Source organism: Aphelocoma coerulescens, chromosome 1, assembly GCF_041296385.1.
Source record: "Aphelocoma coerulescens isolate FSJ_1873_10779 chromosome 1, UR_Acoe_1.0, whole genome shotgun sequence".
Taxonomy (NCBI): domain Eukaryota; kingdom Metazoa; phylum Chordata; class Aves; order Passeriformes; family Corvidae; genus Aphelocoma; species Aphelocoma coerulescens.
Genome location: NC_091013.1, coordinates 87,249,559 through 87,269,662, shown reverse-complemented (window position 1 = coordinate 87,269,662; position 20,104 = coordinate 87,249,559). Strand labels below are relative to the sequence as shown.

General features: G+C 38.1%; 1 protein-coding gene and 1 long non-coding RNA gene across 12 annotated transcripts in view; one reads left to right on the top strand and one right to left on the bottom strand.

The window, feature by feature from the left end:
- Positions 1–20,104, bottom strand: part of LOC138110973 (uncharacterized) — a 138,275-nt gene that overhangs the window by 39,433 nt on the left and 78,738 nt on the right. Inside the window, exon 2 of the long non-coding RNA XR_011151183.1 lies at positions 1,592–1,765. This is a non-coding gene — a long non-coding RNA (uncharacterized lncRNA). The remainder of the gene's footprint in view (positions 1–1,591; positions 1,766–20,104) is intronic.
- DLG2 (discs large MAGUK scaffold protein 2) overlaps positions 1–20,104 on the top strand; it is a 1,009,135-nt gene that overhangs the window by 972,085 nt on the left and 16,946 nt on the right. For 10 of the 11 annotated variants that reach the window (XM_069015930.1, XM_069015936.1, XM_069015961.1 and 7 more), the window contains one exon: positions 13,531–13,630. In XM_069015930.1, the coding sequence (XP_068872031.1) occupies positions 13,531–13,630 (100 nt within the window). Of the gene's footprint in view, positions 1–13,530; positions 13,631–14,517; positions 14,564–20,104 lie in introns of all 11 variants that reach the window. The other variant, XM_069015992.1, reaches the window with a different exon arrangement.

The window sequence follows — 20,104 nt, the reverse complement described above, 5'->3', positions numbered from 1 at the left end:
ATATTTGAGTACACACATATGTATGTAGATTTTAGGTGTCAATATTTCCATTCAGTCTTTCAGTGTCCAGAAAACAAGTGGTGTAAGCTGTCTAAGAGTCTTTACTTTTTTTACCTTTTTTTTTTTTAACTCTGGAAGAAATTTAGCCCAGGTAAACGGGTTTCCAGTAGGCCCAGGAAAATGCTTTTGTTACAAAATCAAGCTAAAATTCAGATAGGAGTGAGCTTATGTGTGTCTGTGGCACCTTTGGCTCATACATTCATGACTGTGTTGGCAAGTGTAAAGGTCTTAGTTTACTCGAAAGATGAAACTGAGAGAAATATTTTCATGGAATATTTCTGAATTTGGACAGGAGATGTGCATGAAAGCATTTAAATAATAATAGTAGTAGTAGTAGTAATAATAATAATAATAATAATAATAATACCCCAACTGAATACAGAGAATCCTTGGGGATTTTGAACATGTAAAGGTGTACCCTACTGCAATTTTACCTGAATCATCTCACTAGCCCTGACTCCTTTCTTCCCCTGTAGAAGCAAAGGTCAAGAGCTAATAACCCACAGCAAAGGTTTCCTGAGGTAATACCAAAATTTCTTTGCAATAACTATGATTTTAAAGTAGAAACTGTCTAGTTATTCTATGGGTTTATAGAGTCTTATGCATTTTCATCTGTTTATACCTCATTTTTAATCCCAAATCTGGAGATAAGATATAAAGAAAGTGTTACAGATAGGGTGACATTTGTAGTTGATCAGTTCCTTGTGTCTCACTGAAAAGGTGTTTAAGAATGCTCAGCAATATAGTTGACAAATCTGTTTGTAGGGAGAGCTAAAGGGTAATTTTCCTAAAGGCCCACAGTTCCTCTTTTTCAGACCAAACTTGTATGTTACTTCATCTACTAAATGAGCTCAGCACTTTTTAAAAATGTGATTTAGAATATTTATATGACTTTAGATTTGTTTCATTGGATTCCTCCCATCCATGCCTTCTGAAATGAGCCTACAAAATCAGGATGGATACAGAAACAGGGAATGTGAATCAAAATTAGGGAACTCTAGGGAAACGTTCTGGTCTCAAGTTTAAATAAGGCAACGGGTAGACCTTTTCACGCAATGCATAATTAAATTCCCATGCTCATTATTACAGGATATTGCATAAAAAATAAATAAGTTTAAAAGAAATTTAGGTAGGTTAGCAAGTAGCAAAACTAATGACAACTTTAAAACTTTTGTCCTGTAACTCAGACTATATTAATTGTTGATTTCAAGATGACATGGTATAAAGTGGAAAGGATCATATTACTTCTACTTTTCCTTTTAAACATCTGTTATTGGACAGTGTCAGAAAAGCTACTGGGCTAACTGGATCTCTGGCTTAACCCAATAGTGCTACTTCTCTTTCATGTTCTGTTAATTTTGACCCAAAGAAATTTATTTGTTCAGGCTCAGAGACATCACCAGGATCCAGGCCCCGTTAACACTTTTAAAGATACCAGAGCAGTTAGAGATGTTAACATCTATGTACTAAGGAAAGGAATACAAATATGGCTATAAACAGTTTCATTTCACCAAGCAAAGATTGTGCTTACATCATGTTGACCAAGTTCAGCCTCCGTCTTCATTCATAGAATTGCTGTAGTGAACTTCAGCAGCTTTTGTGATTGTTACTGAAGGTGGCTGGCACATCAAATCCACCGGTCCCCTGCTCTGGTTCCCTATGGCCACTCTCTGCTGCTGCAGCAAAGGACAGGGTTTCCAGGACACTGGAAACATAGAAAATAAAAGATAAATGAGGACAGATAGCACAGTTATAATTTCCTAAGCATTTGCTTTCTCAGTCTTTGGGGCTCACTGGTCTATGGATTATCAGTGGAAAATGGAGCAGCCCGAAGGTTTATGTCTGATACTTTTGCTGGAGGAAGCCAAAGTTATGTAAGCACAAACTTCATTATAAAGTATGTTTTATGCTATGTTGAACTCAAGATCATATCCCATATCATATCTTCTGATGCTCACCTTTGCATCAAAAGGAGCAGAGCATGTGAGTAGCTGTGAGCAGGGTTATGTATCTGCCAAAGCAGCATACTGAATTCTTGGTAACTCTCCCTACCACAGGCTTCAGACTGAACAAAAATAGCCTTTCTTTTTCTAATCCTAAACCTCACAGTTGTTGAGGGCTTTTCAGACTTTTTAGTGAATCAAACAAAGTGTCAAGTGATGGAAATATTGCAGGGGGGAAAGAGATTAGCCAGTAATCTGCTTTTTCCTTAACTGTTATAATTATAACAGGTCTTTCAGGATACAAAAATAGCACATTTTGCTTTTATCCCTGTCAGATCACATACACTTCCTTGACTGTCTCTTGAAAATATTCTACAGTTGAAATGATAGCTCTTGGAAAGGTCTTTAGCAACATCTCAGTTTTGCTAATATTTATGGGAGTTGCCTGTTTCCAGAGATGTGTTGAAATATCAGGAAACATATAGATGAAAATTTTATGCAGAGAACTGGTTTTTTACACCACATGCCTTTTCATTTCACACCTTATCTGGCCAGTGACTCCAGAATATTGCCTTATCTACAAATACTCTATGTCATTTCCCAATGAAATGAAAGGGATGTCTCCCACAATCTCCATTTTTAACGCGTGAGTCAGGGTGTGGGGAGATATTCAGCCCATGTTTACTGGGAAGCATTTCCAGATGGGTGCCTGCCCTAGTGAGGCTGCTCATCAGGGTGCTGAACAGGGATGAGGTGCCTGCCAAGAAAAGGGACTGCCCCATCCCTCCAAAATCCCTCCCAGCTCCCCTGCTCATCAGTAGTTCAGGTTCTGGGCTGTGACCCACACCACACTGCTCCATCATTACCCGTTAGGGTTTTTTCTATTCATTTAGCTTGTCATCCACAGTTCTTTTCAGATTCCAGTCAGATCACCTCCATCACACTCAGCCAGCCTCTTCAGTTGCCTCCGAATGAATTTATCACAACAGTCAGAAGCTTAATAGCATTTAATAATATTTCTTATGTGCAGATTCTGTTTACAGATCCCACAGATGCCTGAAATGTAAGGTCATCCTCTTGCTTTATGGTCATTTTAGCAACACTGCACTGAGGCATGAAAGGAAAAAGAGAAACCTGACTGAACAAATTCAGTATTGTGGGGTAAACAAAACCCTCTGCATACTTAATGCACCTCTCCTCCAAGTGTCAAAATCCAGTGACTGACAGGACTTGATACAGAGGACACCTTTTCACAGTTTATTAAGTATTTGAAGGGGGGCAGTGGGGAAAGCCAAACAAATAAACCTACATATATTCCAAACCATTATGCTCTAGAAAATCATTATATTTTCAGCCCTAGTCATCAAATCAGAGAAAAACTAGTCTTTAGAAACCTCAGGTGGTTGCCTCTGCCCTGAGGGTGTCATCTGTAACTTCCTCCTATCTCCCAGAATTGTCTAATCTCTGCTTAAAGATCTGCCACAACAGATATTTCATATTCTTCCCAAACAGCCCACTTCAGTGCTTTACTCTCCTCAGTCTTAGAAATGGCTGAACTACTGCAGTTTAACCCTGTTTTTATTTCTTCTTCTCTGAGTGTCTATGGAAGTTGGATTATTTGTCTTCATCACTAAGCAGAAGCTGCAGTCACACCTGCCCTGGTCTCAGGTACAGCATCTGTGCTAGTGGTTCACCAGGGCAGATTGGGGTGTATCAATGCAGAGAAAAAGGCAATTACCTCAATTTAATCCCTGATTGTCAGAAAAAAAGCATAACAGTCTATTAGGTTGTCTATACCCTCTCTCTGCCTAATGAAGATTTTTTCCAACATCAGTGCTTTACTAGGCCTCCATTTTCTAAGTATAAAGATTCACCACTTTTAGGGATAAGCAATTCTGTAGTCTGTAATCTGAAAGTTTTCCACATATGCAGTGGATTTTCATCAACTTTTCTTTGCACTTCTTTTCTAAAGATATTTGACACAATTAATAGATTTCTTAAAGTGATTGGTATTGTGGCAAACATAGAAGTAGAGGAAAATCCACAACCTGAGTACATTCAAAAAGCTGCTGATTTGGAGAGCTCATTAACACTCAGTTGGTAGTTTCCAGAGTCATCATTCCCAGAGAGGCAAAGGAGATTCCTCATTGCAGGCTACAGCTTCCTCAGGAGAGGAAGCAGAGGGACAGGCACTGATCTCTTCTCTCTGATGACCAGTGACAGGACCTGAGGGAATGGCCTGAAAGTGTGTCAGGGGAGGTTTAGGTTGGATATCAGGAAAAGGTTCTTCACCCAGAGGGTGGCTGGGCACTGGAACAGGCTCCTCTGGGAAGTGGTCACAGCACCAGCCTGACAGAGCTCAAGGAGCATTTGAACACTCTCAGGCACATGATGTGACTCTTGGGGATGGTGTTGTACAGGACAGGGAGTTGGAGTCAATGATCCTTGTGGGTCCCTTCCAGCTCAGGATATTCTATGATTCTGTGGTTTTCTCTCTGTTGGATTTAAGTTCTGTCAAAGGCTGTAAGACCTCCAAAATGGGGTAACACTGGGTGTCATGGAAGAATCAGATCTCAGCATTGTTCCTGTTTGTGGAACAACTTGTTTCTGGGAGATGACTTCTTCCCATATAGGAGTGTGCTGGTTATAACACCAGCAGGAAATTAAACTCCAAATAAGCCACTCCCACTAGCTGACTTCCAGTACAGGTGCCCAGCTTTTTCTGCTGAATCCACACGCCCCAGGGATGATGTGCATGGTGTACAATAACAACTTGGTCACACGCTTACAGCGCTAAACTCCACACCCCATCTGTAGCCAGGACAGGAGGGAAATCTGAATCTCATTTGTCCAACTGCCCTTGCTCTTTCATGAATTTTCACATCCTCACTGCTCTGTATTCACACTTCATGATAGCTGGGGCTGATGCCAGGCAGTGGATGCTGGCTGTACTTTTGGATTGACCTGAGCCTGCAATATTGGGCTGTCCTGACCATTCCCCTTGAGCTGAACACTTTTTGCTCAGCATTTCTCCAAAGTACATTAGAAATACTGCTGTCATCAGCTTCTGTTTCACTCATGTGCTGAAGCAATCAAATAAAATTCAAATTACAAAACAGCACATAGCCATAAAAATTTAACTGTACAGATTCTTGTTTCTCCAGGTTATCTTGAGGCACTCCACAAAAGACATGGTAATTTAATAATAATGCCTGTTGAGCCCAGGCACAGTCAAAAATAAAGGAAAACAAGTGAGTCTTCAGTCTTAATTTGTATCATGGTAGCAGTGTTGACTCTGGCAGGGAACTGGTATGCCTTAAAGAATCTGTGGTTTTAAGAAGGTGAATCAGTTCTAGAATTAGTGAAAAAATAACTGTCAGGTCAAATTTGAGGTTTTTACCCAGCTGAAGAAATATGTTTCCATAGCTTTGTTTGAAAAATCCAGTAGAAGTAGAGTATTTGAAAGAATTTCTTTCAAACTGAAAGAAAATATTAAAGTAAAAAATCTTTGGGTCTATTTTCCATATTTCATTTTATTGTGAAGTACAAATTCTAAATATCAGCCATCAATTTGTAAGCATAATGGATTAGAGTAGAAAATTTGAGGAATAGTGGATTTGTCATTGAATTTATCCAGATGATGAAAAATATTCTTGCCTATTGGCATTTTGTCAGTCAAAGAAAATACTAAGAGTATTTTTTTTCCATTAATGAGCAATATAAAGACATGTATTTTATAGATTTTATAGATTCTTCTGTAATTTTTCTGTAATCTTAATAATTGTGTGGAGTTTTATTTATAAGATAATATTGTTTCTTAGGTAGCCATAATGTTAGGGACTACAGTATCTGTACTTTCTATCCCACAAGAAGTTTGTGCCATCCCTGCTTAGGTAAGAGAAATTTTTAGGAGACAAAAAGATATGTAATGCAATGTTTAAATCAGTCACAGATTAAATATAAAACAGTGAAAATTTGCTAGCACAGGTAAAATACTAAAGTTTACAGCTGAGAGTTAATTGCTTTTCTTCTAAGCTGTTCCAGCAGAAATTTGTGCTGAGTTGAACTTCATGTGTGGTCTGTTTTTATAACTTGCTATCTAATATCCTGAATTGAATAGTAGGAAGTTTGTATGTATGTATAGATAATGCCATAGTTGCTTGGGTTTTCTTCTAAAAGAATTGGCTGAAAAGAAAAATTTATAGTATTGGCAGTAGGTATTGTCAAAGAATTAGAAAGAGAACAAAGTTTTCTTCTAGCAAGATATCACACAAAGATCCAGAAGTGTGGAGTTAAGCGTCAGCACTTATCCAGAAGAGAGATGCTCTATATTTCACATCTTTATTTCTGACTCAGTTAAATTTAAGCACCTCAGTGGTGATTGCCTTAGTGACTCAGAGACCATGTTTGAAAGGTTATAGGGACGCAGGAACTGCCACGTGGGTCAAAGCCACAGTCCATCTAACTTGATATCCTGCCTGTGAGACTGGTCATGTGAGATGCATTACTGGAAGATGTAGGAGCTTCACCTCCTACACAAACCTTAAACCAGTCTCTTAGAGATTGACTTTGGGTTTTTTTGCCCTTGTCTTTGTTTATTATGGTTTTAACTGTAAGGCCTAAATAAATCAATGTTTTAAATTAAAACCATGAGCCTGGCATGGTTTAAATCTCCTGAGCCAGACTCTTGCCTTCATTCAGCCTGCTACACCAGTCACTCTTCCTTTAACTCAAAAGGGAAGTTCAAAAGATTATCTTGTCCAACTGCCTTTCTAGAAGTATAGTTTGAAGGCATGCAGGTATTGTAAATCTTTCTCCACTACTCCATAACAAAATAAGAGTAATAAAGGTCTTTATACAACTTATTTTTGTGCAATGGTCCATTTAATGCAGTAGTTTGCACTTGCACAAGTGCACAGCACTTGATTGCATGAATGTTTCCACAAAAAATAGTTTTAAATGAGGAAGTTGGTGGTTTTTTAATAGCACAGATAACCAACACCTTCTGCAGCTTTATTTATTAGTGAAATTAATTCAAAAGACTGCATAGAGAACAAAATCCTCAATTTCATTTTAAATCCTAAAGAGCACTAGCAGTCAACTGGGAATCAGAGTTCTGAAAAAGATTTTTTAAAATATCTGATCATAACTGAGGAATGAAGATCAAGTGGATAAAGGTCCTACAGTATACTGTAGGAAAACCTGTGGGTCTGGGTGATCAGATAGTCCCAGATCTTTGCCAAGTGCACACCAATGCTACCTTTGATCTCTGGGGCTCTTTTGACATTGTTGCTGCACAAAGGGTGCTGGGAAGTTCACATGTGCAAAGATTTATTAGCAGGATCAGTAGCTGATGACATACATCAGCTCTATTTTCTTTTTTGGGAAAATATATTGACCAGAGTAGAGGAACATCTAGGACAACATTGCCAAACATCAAATACATTTTCCAACTCCAGCTGGAGACGTGAGGAAGGAGAGGAACACCTTCACACTGCCCATATGGCTGCAGTGAGCTTGGCTAGGTCCAAGCCCACGCTGGACCACAGCACAACTCTGAGGTGCTGAGTCTGTGATCATCTCATCACAAAAACACAGATGTTAGAGCTGGGAGAGGCTTGTTGTTTAGCTCTTCTCCCTTCACCACCCCCTTCTCTCCAGGCACTGCAGTGTTATTCCCCTCAGTACTTAAGATTAGCAGATTTGTTTTAAATGTGAAAAAATCATCTAGGCTTTTCCACTTCCCTTGGGGCAGATTATTCTACATCCAAATTGATTTTACTGTCAAGGAGCTTTGCCCTTTCTTATTTTCACACTATCAGTTCCAGTGCTGCTGTTTGAACAGTTCCTTCCCACTATCTTGGTGTACAACCTTCAGATATGTGTAAATTACCTTTGCTGTCACATAAGCAAGATTTATGTTAGTGTTTCATCTTGCTAACAATGATATCATGCAAATTAGCACAGAAGAGTATTCCCTTCATACCTTGCACCAAGTTAAATACAGGTTTGCAAAACTAGAAATACTGGTTTTACATGTTTTCTTGAAAGTCTATTAGTGTTTCTTCTCCCCTGCTAGTTTATGTTGGTTTTAACTGTTGTTTTGTTAGGAATTAAAATTGAGTTGCTGGCAGATGAGTAGCAATAAGTCTCTAAAAAAAAAGTTATTAAAATTTCATACTCATGAATACTAAGCCACACTACCCATGTCTGGAGAAGCTAGACAGCATGGAGTTTTTAATCAGGCTTTTACTTTTTCATTTTGAATTGCCAGCACCCAGATCTCTCTACAGCTTCATGGGAAAACTAAGCAAGCAAACTAAGTTACTTTCATCTAAGCTTCTTCTTACCCAGCTGTTTCTCACTTATCAAAACAGATCATGGTGCAAAAATTCAATAAGGAATGACTGTAGCCCAGGATTGAAGTATCTAAGAAAACCAAAGGCTGAACTTAACAGAATAGGGATGTCCTTCCCCTCGTATCTCAAAAAATCATAGGGAAGTTGGCAAGTGCTGCTTGCCAGCATGTAATTGTGTGTGCAGACTGAGAATGAAAGATCTACATCTCAAAGAATATACTCTGTGATCTCTGCACAACCAGGCTTACAGTTGCCACTAACAACTCCTCAGTTTATCTTCTGTGTGTCTGCCCAGACATCATGAAGTGCTTTCTGTGTGTGTGAACCCAGGCCATGGCCAAGCTTGGGGTTACACCAGGAAAGCAAGAATGGCTCAGTAGCACTGGCAATCCTCTAGACTTGGTCACATCATTTAACCTGGAGATTTCAAATTCATCATGGCTTGGGATTGCCAGGTGAAAAAGCCCATTATAAAACCAGTGAGGTGATATATGTGCTTCCAAGGAGAAATAAGACTGAGTGTATGTTACAGACCAAAAATTTTCTTTCTGGCATCAGTGCAAATTTTTGGTATGATGGGAGGGATTTAAAATATATAATATAGAGGTCTATAAAATCAAAATATTTAAATATAGGGATTTAACAGTGTTTGAGTGCCCAAACAGTTATTAAAGTCAGTGTTCAAATGAGTAAATTAATCTCCCTACTACAAAAAGTGTAAATTAAATATAGAGGAAAGGATTGCAGAGATATAATGTTGATAGTAAATCTTGTAGATTTATGTAGAAGGGTGTGTATGTGAGGGATTTTCATTTAACTTAGGCCAAATCAGGTATTAAAGATGAAGAAAACCACATTGCAGATTAGAAGCAGTAAAAGTAATTTCTCATATACACTGCTAGACCGATCTGAGAACAAAACTGACATACCTAATCATATAACATAAAAACTAGGTTAAAGCATAGCTCAAACCTGCCTAAAATTAGATGGTATATGAAATTCATCTACACCCTGTAAAAGAGAATTTCACAGCCAGTGCTCTGGAACAGCTTTCTCTCAGGTGATCCCTGTACACTGGTTCCCAGCTCATGACTGAGGATAAGCATTTGTTGAATGGAATAGAAAAAGAAAGCATTCCCAAAGCAGTTGTGAGTTTATTGGCTTTGAGAGGATAGAGCTGTTAGAGCACCATAAAAAATATTTCCTCAACATATTAGGATCTTCTGCAAAGCATAAAGAGGACAACCTCTGTCAAGGGCACATCTGCCCTAAATAGTATGGGTTGGATCAGCTACACTATGAAAAAACTTCGGGAAGAAGCTCGAAGTAAATAACAATATAGTTGCCTGCTGCAGTATGGTATGACTATCAAATTACTGGTTTTTGTGTTGGTTACCACTATAAAGCAAATTTTGAAATTGGACTGTTTATTTAATGTTACATGAAAATTTCCTTTAAAAACCACTACCCTATTAGCTGATGAGTAACATATATATGTGGCTGCTGAGCCTAGGGAAAAACATTTAGAATACAAAACTGATCTTGACACAAAAAAAGTACCCAAGCGAGTTCTTGAGAAGAAGAAACACACAGCGGTTTAATGTCTGTCACAACCAGGGAAGGTTGGTGTGTGTAACCCAGGCTTGCATAACTGGGGACATCTGGGGATACTTGGTCAAGCAAGAGTGCACAGTGCACATCACAATTATTTTTCTTGGCTTCCTCAAAACACAGTGTATGCTTAAGCAGTATCAAATGAGAATTCAAGCCAGGACATCAGTGAAAGCTTTCCTCCACTTTTTTTTTCTGAGAAGGGACTCTTTTCCATCACAGATCAAGTGATGTGAATGATGTCACTGCTCTGTTGTCAAACAACTTGAAAATTTCATTTGCCTTTTAGTCTTAGGCACTTTTCTGTTTAAAGTGCCTGCTACTGCCATTTCCTAGGTTAGTGGTGATCTGTGTGAAGTGATGGCAGTGACATATAGAAGTAATCTGTTGTAAAGGATTTTCATGGCAACTGAAATGCCTGAGTTATTTGCCATTACAGGTTTTACATTATCATGGCAAAGAACCTGCTACTTACAAGGAATCCATTTCAGGCACTTTTTCACTGACTTTCAGAAACTCTGCCTGCATAACTGCTGTTGAATCAGGCTAAGCTTCCTATCACAATTGCAATTCCAGTTGCACACAGCCTTTGTATCAGGCAGAGAGATGTAGGCAAATACCTCAGTCTCATTTATCCTACAGCTATTTCACAGCTTTCCAGAAGCATAGGGCGCCTGTGGCTCCAGAGTATTTGACAAGTCCAACATTTCCGTTGTATAGAAATAAAATTTCTCAAATATACATCTGAGTTTTGCAGTTTAACCTTGCCATAGATCCTCATATGCATGATCCTTCCTTAAAAAAGAACATACACACTCAGTGTTGGTTTGTACTTTTCCACCAATAGAGCAAAATCTGGAATTAACATTGGAGCAAAATCTGGAATTAACATGGTGTGTGAAATAGAAACATGGTTTTATTCTGTGTGAGTCTCTCTCTTCTCTTTGCCTTGTCTCTATACATTAGAGATATAAATCATGATGTCTGTAAGAAACATTTTCTGGGTGTCAGCAGGATTTCATATCCTTAAGGTGGAGACCATCAGCCTGAGTTTAATCCCCCTTATATTGGATACAAAACCAAAATCAAAGCTCATGTCTTTGATTTCTTGCGGAGAAACATGCACTTAATTTAAGAAAATAAACACTTGGTAAGCTCCTTCAGTTAATACCAAGGACTAATTATAAGTTTGCAGAGTCTGACTCATTTTAGCATTTTATAATAATTTACAGTTTCTTTGTTATTTTAAATATAAATCCTTGGACTACACCATGATAGTATATATGGTCATTAACATGAATATACACATTGATTAATCTATACAAATATTACCACATGCATAAACATATTTGGTTATGAGTATTACTATAACTAGATCTTTATTTTAGGAACAAGGCTTTTTACTGGTGTAAATGCAGTGGCATAGTTGCACATGATAGTCATCCGCTATGAATAGCCAGATTTTGATCATCCAAATTGAAGTGGAACAATATTTTTTTTAAAAAGCAACCCAATATTTGAAACTGCAAAAAGAGAAAAAGTTTACATAACACTATAAAATATCTGCCTAATTTGGTGTATACTGTTAGGTCATGCATAAGCGTGAAAATAATATATGCTTTTCTGGTGAAAATGTACTTTCTGAAGTTTTTGCTCTAGACTGTTGGGGAAAAAAATTGAAACAATATATATAAGTGTTATTTCTCATCTAATTTCTGTGAAATACAGCTATTTATCAATTTGATAATATTCTCTTGATGTCCAAAGTGAAATGGCATTCTGTAATGAAGTGATTGTAATTTTAAAACCCCCTTGCTTTTTGAGGTGTTATTGTTTATATATATATATTTTCCCTTTAAAAGTGTAATGCCAATAGCATTACTACATCAAATTCAGATAAATTATGACAAACAACATTTCCACAAACAGAAATGTTAACATGCTACATTCCTTTCTTTGGAAAAGTGAAAGAAATTATCACAGAAAACGCATTTTAATTTAATTATATCCATTAGGTCATTAAAGTGATGTAATGCGCATGTCAGTCCTCCTTTCATCCATAGATTACTTTAATCCTTCATGTGCTTTTTTTTTTTTTTTTTCCCTCTGGCTTTCTTTCATACTTGCTTTGTTTTGAAATTGCATGCTGTCTCAATTATTTGTGCATGACCTCCACATTAATTTCACATTGAATGTTTACATACTCTGAGAGATTTTCATGGATCATTTATTCTACATGTGCATTTTTTTCTTTGTTTTCAGTTACTAAACTTTAAATATGCTTGAAATGTAAAAGTGGCATGAAACTTTCGTGACACGAGTAACCAACTCTTTTAACAGAGATTTTCGGTATGCGTCTTTTAGAAATACATATTCTAAACCATATTTTATACTATGATTTCAAAATGTAAGAAAATTAATTATGTTCTGAGACTCTAAATATATTCCATTGCAGAACTGGAGCCAAATACTGGTTATATTCAATTTGAGCAATGACAAACAATATGAGATTTGTCCTTTAAATGATTTAAGAAGGGCTCTGCTCTCTCGGAGGTCATTTGCAAAGTCCTGTGTCTGTATATGTTCAGTATAAGAGACATTATAGGTCATTGTCTGACTGACAGCACAGATCACTTCAGACACACACTGGCTGCAGCTCTGTGTGCCATCTAGAAATGCTATCTTCTTTCAATTGACTACATAGGGACCCTATTTCCTTATTTAGTATCTGAAATAAATGTCCCAAGTAGGCATATCCTGGTTTTTACACAGTATAGTGCTGTAAGTCCTTGCAACTGTCAATGAAGTCAAAGGTTTTAAAATGCAAAAAACCCCAGTTTCTTCTGTATTAATTTCTGGTTTGAAGAATTACAGCAAAATATGTTGCTTGATGTGCAATGAAATACTGCTTATCAGCAGAATTCCATTTCTAAATCACACAGAACTAAAAGTATATCTAGAGAAACCTAATGAATAAATACACATCTAAAAATAAAACAAAGTATTTTTTTAATTATGCCCAAAAAAAAGCATTAAAGCACACTTAAGGAGTTGTCAATAAAGAGGCGAGATAAAAAATTATGAGGTCAACAGCACCTACCAGTAAAGAATTTTGTTTTTTAATTGACACCGGGCTGAATCCACACACTACAAGCAAATCAAAGGCTTCCGCTTTCCACATTATAGCCTTTTCTTTTCAGACAGTTAATTAATTCTGTGCACAGTCTGCTATGATAAAAGATGGATGGCTTGATCTCAAAGCATGCTGAACCATCTGTAGCCCTTCATCCAAACAAGCCAAACACAACAGTTTCCAAGTAAGGAGCTGAACACTGTGACTTAAGACCTCTGGAATCAAATCAATCCAGTCTCCAGGAGCTTTGCCTTCAACCTTCAGACCTCACCACAACTACCTCTGATTCTTTGCAGCCACTTGGTTTGTGCTGATTTGAGTCACTACAGTTCTCTCCACTTTTACAAACTAGTTGTTTTGTCAGCATGAGTGTGACAACAATTAGACGTCCCTGTTTTTGCCCCATGCCTTTTCTCCTTCACAGTCATTCAATGACAAGCGTAAAAAGAACTTCATCTTTTCACGAAAATTCCCATTCTACAAGAGCAAGGAGCAGAGTGAGCAGGAAACAAGTGATCCAGAACGTAAGTAACCTCTTGGAGACGATGTCACATGCAGCAGCACAACAAATGGGTGACACGCATGATACCAGTATCCCACACATGTAGGCAATATCTGTCATAGGCAGGCAGGAGAGGTATTACTACTGTGACCAATGTATGACTGCAGTTTGGATCCAGCTTCTCCTTCCATCTCTGGAAATAGTGTTTTCAGAAGAATAAAGCAGTGACCTTAACTTTTGGAAGCGCAAATATGTCTCCTCAAAGTTGTTGTGACATCTGTCATAAATCGAAAATTGTCTCTCGGAAATATTCCCAGATCAAAATTGGCTCAAAATAAGGCACATGTGATTTCTTTCACGACACTAATTACTTTTTTAAATATATCTTCTAATCTTTTTTTTGTCTTTGACTTTCACCAAGTTGATTTCCATGGGCAGCTTCGCTGGAAGTTTAACAATTAAATGAAGCAACCATGTTAACAGCTTGAAGAACTAAATTGGATCTTGGAATGTGTACCACCACAAGCATTTATTGCTTGCTTAAATTATATAGAGAACCAGCATTATTAATAGTATTTGCTAGTTCCAAGCACAAATATTCACTTTTTTTCTTGAAAATTCTGTCCTAAATTTATCCAGTGAGGATAGTTTCTGGAACTTTATTTCTCTGGTTGTTCCTTCTTCCTCACAGCTCCAAAAGGCACGTTTCACAGTCACTGCCTCTTTCTTTGGCTGAATTCCCATAGAATATGGGTCTAAATTTGTTTCAGAAAGAAAAGGCAGGGATCCAGATTGCTCAATCAACATGGTCAGTCATGGTAGTATCCATTTCAACTCCACTGACTTCTTCCTTCCTCTTCTGCGGCTGTTCTTCCTTTCTCATTGCTCTCTCTGGGGACTTCCGTGCAGGACATCCCCGGATTAGGTGACGACGGTTATGGAACAAAGACTCTGAGTAAGTTCCCAGGAATGGTCACTGTAAACCCTTTTTTGTTTTGTTTTGTTTTGGCTTCTGTTCCTTCTCTGAGGACCCTCCACTCCTAGCATGCACAAGATAGAGTTTTATTTGTTACCCAGCTGTGAATGCATTACAAATGTTTCAATCGTTCTGTTCTGCATGACGGTATTAAATAACATACAGTGTATCAAGCAGACACTTTCACTTCTTTTGTAATAACACCTTTTGTTTCTGACAGTATGTTATTGTTCCCATCATGGCAGTTCTGTAGAGTAGCATACCTAGAACGCGTTTTGCTGCCTAGACTGTTCTTTTCAGCAACAACTCCTCCCTCTCCATCTAAAGGGAAAGTTAAACATTGTAATGTGATCACATCCTGAGGAGATCAATAGAAAATTAGTTTATGCTGTTGCTTCTGCATTTTCAGCTTTTTGCATGGGAGTGTTTGTTACTTTGCTGGATTTTAGATTAGTATTTGTTATTAATGGAAGAAGTCATTTGCAGGCTAGAGAAGATCATGCATTCTCCAAAGCTAATTTTGGACAATTTTCACCATTAGCAACCTATTCTCTGTCACACAACCTTAATTATTCTTTTTCCTGATGTAGAATCCTGTCTCAAGACTTGGCATTGCAAAATATGTAATATGTCAGATCATTGCTCAGAAACAATTTTTCTTCCTCAAAGTTTAGAATGAAATATTTGCTGCTGATTTTTACATACATAGCTACATTAAATTCTGTATCCAGAGCTAAATAATGTAAACAAAATGCCACTTGCATGTGTTTGGCTACTTCTTCCTCAGTTCTTATTCCTTTTCTTAAGCACCAAGTAATTGGAGCAAAATGTGTGTTAATGCTGCATCGCCTACTGTTTTGTATGTGCTTTTTAATTGCAGGAATGCACATCCATGCACACAGTTTGGGAAATCATTCTTTTTCTGACTGATTTGTTGAAGGGACATTTTAATGGTTTAACTTAAGGCCATGCAGTGGCTCACAATTTAAAGATGAAAGCTTTATCCCTTGTACAAGGAAGAATGGTTCTGCAAGACTGGTTTTGTCAGTGAAAGACAGCAAATGTCACTGCCACCTGAATTTTAACCATTCTGTGATCATTTAAGTGTCATAGCAGCTCATTAGCAACAAATGCAGATCCTTCCCTGATAAAGTCAAATACTTCTGATCTGATAAACTTCCTGAATATCTGTGTCCTTGCAAGGACAATTGTCCGTAACATCCAGCCATTTGAAAGGTACCCGAATTCTGCAAACTGATAAGGCAAAAAGTAGCACCAAGGTATTATATAGGCTGTAGTGCCTGTATTAATATTGCACCTAGTTTTAAATTACTGGCACACCTCTAGACATTCTCACCCATCCAAATTTTGTTAATTTTCAACTCAGACTTTTTAATGACAGTTCTTACTATAAAGGATATATATTTGCTATTTTTAAATAAAGTTGTTAATGGTCCTGTATAGCACATTGTCTTGAGATAACCCTTGTTAACTTGCTGTGAAATGTCTGAAAGTCATTAAGCTGTTTTCTTCAAAACATAAGTTGAATTTTTTAAAGCTTCTTCCTAAGCCCAAGAGCAAGGCTTCCCATTACTGTTTTTATCAGGTATCATCCCCTCTCATTTCTGCTGTTCCAGCAGCCCCATCATTCCCAATCCATGAACCCTAAACCATTAGATTGGAACATTGGGGAAAGGCAGCACCTTGCAGAGAATAGGTGATCTTGGCACTGTTCCTGTCTTTCTCATTAACCCAGGGTGCTCCCAGCTGTACATAGAAGCCATTATGCCACTGGCTTCTAAATGTCCTGGACCAGCTGAAAAGTTTCAACTGCCACATGACCTTTCAGATGCAAAGTAATCAGCATTTCTGCCAGAGAAACCACTGTTTAATGTGGTCCTGCAGACCTCCTGGAGAGTATGTGGCATGATCTTGCTGTCCATAAATAGTCTGCTGACTACAGTTTTTCACAGCAACATTATATGATGTAGATTGTACCTTCCTTTCAAGAATATGATAACAGAAACAGGACAACAGGACACCTGACTTGACAAACCCATCATGATAGTCCTCATATTCCTGTTCACTCATCCAGACTGATCTGATAAAGGTTTTTAAACACCAGCTCAAATCCTGAGGCTAGACAATGTCTGGAAAAAGACTTCTTCCTTTTTTTTTTAATTAGTTCTTTCATTGGCTTTGTCTTTTTTTTTTTTTTTTTCCTTGGACAGGGTAGAACAGGTACAGTTACAATATTTGATGTCAAGACAACTTTCATGTTAATCTGTTAATCACTGTGCACAATCCTTTGGGATAGTGCACAGTGATTAAAGACAGACACAGGTTAGAAGTTTAGCAGGAATAGTTCCAATGCATTAATGATGCACACCACTGATAGTGTAGAATATGAGCAGACACTTGGATTTCAAGAAATTGCTCAAGACATGAAGTGAGATCCAAGTTGACCATAATATAGATTGAAATGAAGTTATCTGAGATGTCATTTACTGTCTATCACAAAAAGACATGGTTTTGCCATGGCACATATCACTAGCTAATACATACAGTCTCTTTCTGAAATGCCACAAGAGAGAAAGCTTTCATTTTACCTCTGTAAAATACCTGAGCATTTTCAGGTGATGACACTGCACAGTTTTTAATTTTGCTCTGCATAACTACCTTTGCATGACTGTGGCAGTTCTTTTAAGTTTCTGCAGCTCTGTGGTGCTTGGTTATGTTCTTTAATTTGCTGTACTGTTCTTGCAGAACATGTTTCTTCTAATGCCAGCGATAGTGAAAGTAGCTACAGTAAGTTACTGCTTTCATTAGAGTCCTTTTACTTTGCATTGCTTGTTCTGTTTGTTTCTTTTATTTTGTTTCTCTCCTTGCTACTCTTTTGTTAATGTGAAAAAGATCATTGGAGCAAATGGCTTGGAATTCAAATTTATGACCATGTCTTGAGTACAAAGCTATAAAAGAAAACTGGCAAACTTTATAAGAGAGGGAGAAAGGTTGTTACTTGTGATGTATTAGGAACATAAAATTAAACCTGGCTCCGGGTAGCCTATGCAAATCAGGATTATTTCATTTAGTGAGAAAAGTTTATTTCAGTGAGGGCAGGGGGAAGTTTCATGATGATCTTTTAAGAGTATAGTTACTGCACAGCCATAGTCAAATCTGCAAGAGGCATCCTTTTTACAAGGTCACAATTTTTACTTGCATTTCTGTGTGCCTGTATGGAGATCAAAGTCATATCCCAGAAATTTTGTTGAGCCCTTACTTTTGACAGTACAGACTTCTTAATTCATATTGCAGTCTTTAAAAAAAGGTAAGATAGACCACTGCTTAGGCACTGCCACTGAATGTCACTGATACCATGTAGGTGGAGGTCCCAACACTGCAACCTGATTTGGTTGGACTTAACAGTCTCTGTTTCATCATATGACCAGGAGGCAGGTTGTATGTTCTGGGTAATTCTTAGTAATGCCCATAAATTTAACCAGTATCACTATTTTTTGGAAGTTCTGAAAAGCAAAAAAAAACCCAAGGCATTAAATAAATTACTATAAATGTAATAAAAGATAACTAAAATGACAGACTTCTTGCTAGATCACCCAATTGTTTAATTTATTCAAGCCATTTGCTTAACAAATCAAGTTTTCCACCAGTCACTCAGCACTTGTGCTAAGCAGCCACATACATTCAGGTAATCAATGGTATCATACCTCATGTTTACTAGTCCTGGTATAACACATAGCAGTTGAGCTCTGTTGATAAAGACTGGTTTGTTTCAGCAAAACAGCTAACCTTGTCCTATTCAGAAATGGTAAAATAGTTTGTATTCTCTTGTATTGAAAAGGTTTCCTTGGAAAGCAATTGCCAGAGTCACAAGAAAACAGTAGGCACTCTTGAATTGCCAAGATCCAATTCTGAGCTGTATTATTTTTAATGTGCCCTCTACTTGGGAGGAGAGGAGGATTTTATTTTTGGTTATATTTATATTGACATATAAGATGCTCTTTCCCCAGACTGACTTTACAATCAGGAACAAGTCAAAGGGTTAAATTTTCAAAAGTTCACACAAGTCAAATCTCATCCAGATCTGTGTATTTCAGGAAAAGCTCAGGGTAAAAGCCCAGAGGAGAATCTAGGCTGATGAACTGCCCCAAACAGCAGACTTAATAGGAGGCCCAGTTGCAGCCAAACATTTGGGGCATGTCCACAAAAGCCTTTTACCAAATTTGATCATAAGACAGGCCAGGTAGCCAGTTCTTCATTAGCTGTGTAATAGCTTAAAATAAAGTGTGTATTCTGAGGTGCAAGAAAGGTAATAGAAACAATTTGGGAAAGTTAGTTGGGACATAGATACTTGGAAGGAAAAGTAGTGCTGGAGTAACAACTGCTCATGGCGGTCACTCTCCTTCTAGAGTGGTTTCCATCTGGGCAAGCTCTGGTCTCCCTCCAGCAGCATCCTGTTGGCTGGATTTCCCCACACATTATTGCCAACAACTTCCGCCTGGTGGAGAAGATTCTGGCAGGGATTTCTTCTCTGCCCACAGGATAGCTATGCCATTAAGAAGCAGAGGAAGCCCATCTTAGATAATGCCAAATGAAAGAGGATTTAAAATACAGAACCTGGTGCCCAAAGGGCCTGATTTCATTTGCTAAGGATTCATTGGTGTGTGCTAACATGATATTTGAAGGCATGACCTTGACAAATTAGCAACTGGATGGAAACTACTGTTTCAGATGACCATGGTGGCACCTGAAGTCTAACCTGACTGTGTTCAATTTCTACCTGGCCATGGTACATCAGCACATCTCCTGTGGAGAATTAAAGCCCTCCTGAGTCCAGACGATTAATCTTTGAATCTTCAGATAAAGAGATCTGAGATCTGCTGTGTTGACAGTACATCCCATTGTACAGCTCATCACAGCAAATCTCCCCTAGAAAAATTATGTGTCAGGAACCCAGAAAAATCAGATGACAGTGAGAGGCAGGTGATCAGAGAGTGGAGTCAACAAATTGTGAGGGATGGAAATAAGAGAGATGAGGCCTGTCAAAGGAAGTTCTCTTATTTCACTACAGTTCTCACTTTGTGGCACTGTTGAGAAAGGACCCTACACTGTAAAAGCTTATCGACATCTCTGGTGTGGGAAGAGTGATTACCAGACATAATCCTAGAAGATTTCCTGAAGTATTCCTCACTGCCTCCTTGTTTATTTATTCCTTATTAAAGGGGGAAAAAAAATAATGAGGGCCCAGGGTAACATTCCTGGCAGAACAAGACAGCATGCAGTTACTATTTCTGCTGTTCTTGTTCGCATCTGGGTAGCTGGGAATGGAGCCCAGCGTCAGCCACCGCCACAGAACCGAGTTTGTATTAACTCCATTTGGACCCAGCCACACTGCAGAGTTGTTCTGCAGTGTGATGTAGTGTCACTTTGAGCAGTCTGTGTGTTCAAGGTGAGGCACTACAAGTTCTTTTACAAGGACACCATGTGTGTTGATTTGCAAAC